Source organism: Morone saxatilis, unplaced genomic scaffold (genome assembly GCF_004916995.1).
Source record: "Morone saxatilis isolate NCDOM2014 unplaced genomic scaffold, NCSU_SB_2.0 Contig3, whole genome shotgun sequence".
Lineage (NCBI taxonomy): Eukaryota > Metazoa > Chordata > Actinopteri > Moronidae > Morone > Morone saxatilis.
Genome location: NW_023339873.1, coordinates 155127 through 157200, shown reverse-complemented (window position 1 = coordinate 157200; position 2074 = coordinate 155127). Strand labels below are relative to the sequence as shown.

The following is a 2074-nucleotide window of genomic DNA, read 5'->3' as shown; positions in this document are numbered from 1 at the left end:
GCAGTAAAGACAGTAGAAGCTGCAGTAAAGACAGTAGAAGGGGCAGTAAAGACAGTAGAAGCGGCAGTAAAGATGCTGTTTTTACTGTAATGGATATCTAGCGATGATATAATGTGACACAAACTGAATCGTCCTCAGTGTGTTCAGGTTCAGTCAGCTCACTGCTGTGACTCATCAGTTAATCACTGTGGTGACTGAGGTCCAACCAGCTCCTCAGACCAAAAGCTTCTGGATTTACAGTCTGTTTATATGAGAGACTTCTGCTCAGGTTTGGACCTCAGGCTGAACTACATGGAAGACGTTTAGAGTTGTTCGTCTCGTTCTTGAGGACCATTCTAAAAAAAAAACAGACATCCACTTAGGCTCTGGGAAATGTGATTTGAGCATTTTGGATGTTCAGATGTCCCAGCTCTGTCCCGTCGGATCTGGGATGCAGTTGTTGACGTATTTCCTGTCCTGCAAGTCCATCTGAAGATGGCGGATACTCTGAGGACACTGTACGCCGCTCTGATGGTTCTGTCAGGCGTGGCTTCCATCTTTGGTAACCTCCTCCTCCTGTTGGTAACCTCCTCCTCAACAAGGAGCTCCGAACCGACACGCTGGGCCTCACCCTGAGCTTCAGCATCAGCGACCTGGCCCTCGGACTCTCCACTATCCCCTTCGGAGCCTACAACAGCCTGGCGTGGCCCTCCTGCTGCCCCAGCGAGGGTGCCTTCTGTCAGGGCAGCGGCTTCATCTTCCTCCTCCTGCAGACCTCCTCCATCCACTCACTCACCTGGGCCACAGTCAACAAGTTCACAGAGATCTGCTTCGCCCTCAGCTACAGCAGCATCTGGACAGCCGGGCGGAGCCGGCTGGTCCTGGTCCTGGTCTGGTTGTTCTGCCTGGTGAATGCCTCAATGCCCCTTCTGGGTTTCGGCAGCTACGTCTACAGTGAGTCGCGGTTTCTCTGCTGTCCAAGTTTCACGCCTGACAACAAGTACTTTGTAGTGCTGTGGATGTTGGTGGGCATCGTGGCACCGATCCTCACCATGTGCTCTCTGTACGGATACATCGTCTACGTGGCCAGGAAACAGGCCAGGAGGGGGACGTTCATGTGCAACGAGCTGCACTGCTACTACGTTCCTGCTAACAATTACCTGAGGAGCTCCATTGTGATGGTCACAACCTCAGGTGAGACACAACCTATATGGCCCCTGCGGTCTTTAAAACATTGTGCTGCTTAAATCCTGCAAGTTTAATTTTTGGCAAATGTCTAAAAGTTTCTTGTTGGAGGGTGGTGGACTTCTACTACACTTCCACAATTTATCATGAGAGACATGCTGTACACCAACACTTATTGTTTTTAAAAATGGGACCAGCTACCACCTGTTTACAGCTATTATGTGGGCCTTCATTTGAATATGTGCTTTAATTTAGAGTTGTCATGAAAGAGGGACAGGAGCCACAAAATGTTGTGAAAGAAGAGCAGAGTTTATACTTAAATATGATCTGTAAAGACTACAGTGTCTGAATTATCTGCAAACATCATAGAAAGGAAAGCTGCCTCATGTGTGGAAAGAACATATAGTCATAAAACTCAAGACCAACAGTAGTAGCATATGTGCATGTTGCCATGACAACAGGAGCAGAGAGGACATGTTGAATGTCTGAGATAAACCCTGAGCTATGAAGCAGAAATCAGACGTCCAACAGAAGGACAGCTGAGTCACTCTGATTGCCTCTGAGGATCAGCTTCTATGTTTACCTTCATGACTCACTGCCATTACTCTCATTATGGTGACACACAGTAGTGTCATAAAACCAGGAGGGGTCAAAGTTTACTGCAGCAGCCTGCAGACAAAGCGGACGACAGGATGTTTCTGTCTTGGTTTGGTGGATGGCTCTAAATACTACAATACCCACAATCCTCAGCTGCCATTCCTATGGAGAACCAGTCCTTCTACTTCTGCAACTAGTCCCCAGACATCAACCAGTTCCCAGACCTCTGTAACTAGTCTCCAGACCTCTGCAGTTATTTCTCAGACCTCTGTAACTAGTCCTCAGACCTTCTGCAACTAGTCCTCAGACCCTC

General features: G+C 48.3%; 1 protein-coding gene across 1 annotated transcript in view; it reads left to right on the top strand.

The window, feature by feature from the left end:
- Window positions 1-286: 286 nt before the first annotated feature.
- LOC118336843 (histamine H2 receptor) overlaps window positions 287-2074 on the top strand; it is a 2106-nt gene continuing 318 nt past the window's right edge. Inside the window, 2 exon segments of the mRNA XM_035673594.1 lie at window positions 287-564; window positions 567-1173. Of these exon segments, the coding sequence (XP_035529487.1) occupies window positions 475-564; window positions 567-1173 (697 nt within the window). The 5' untranslated portion in view covers window positions 287-474.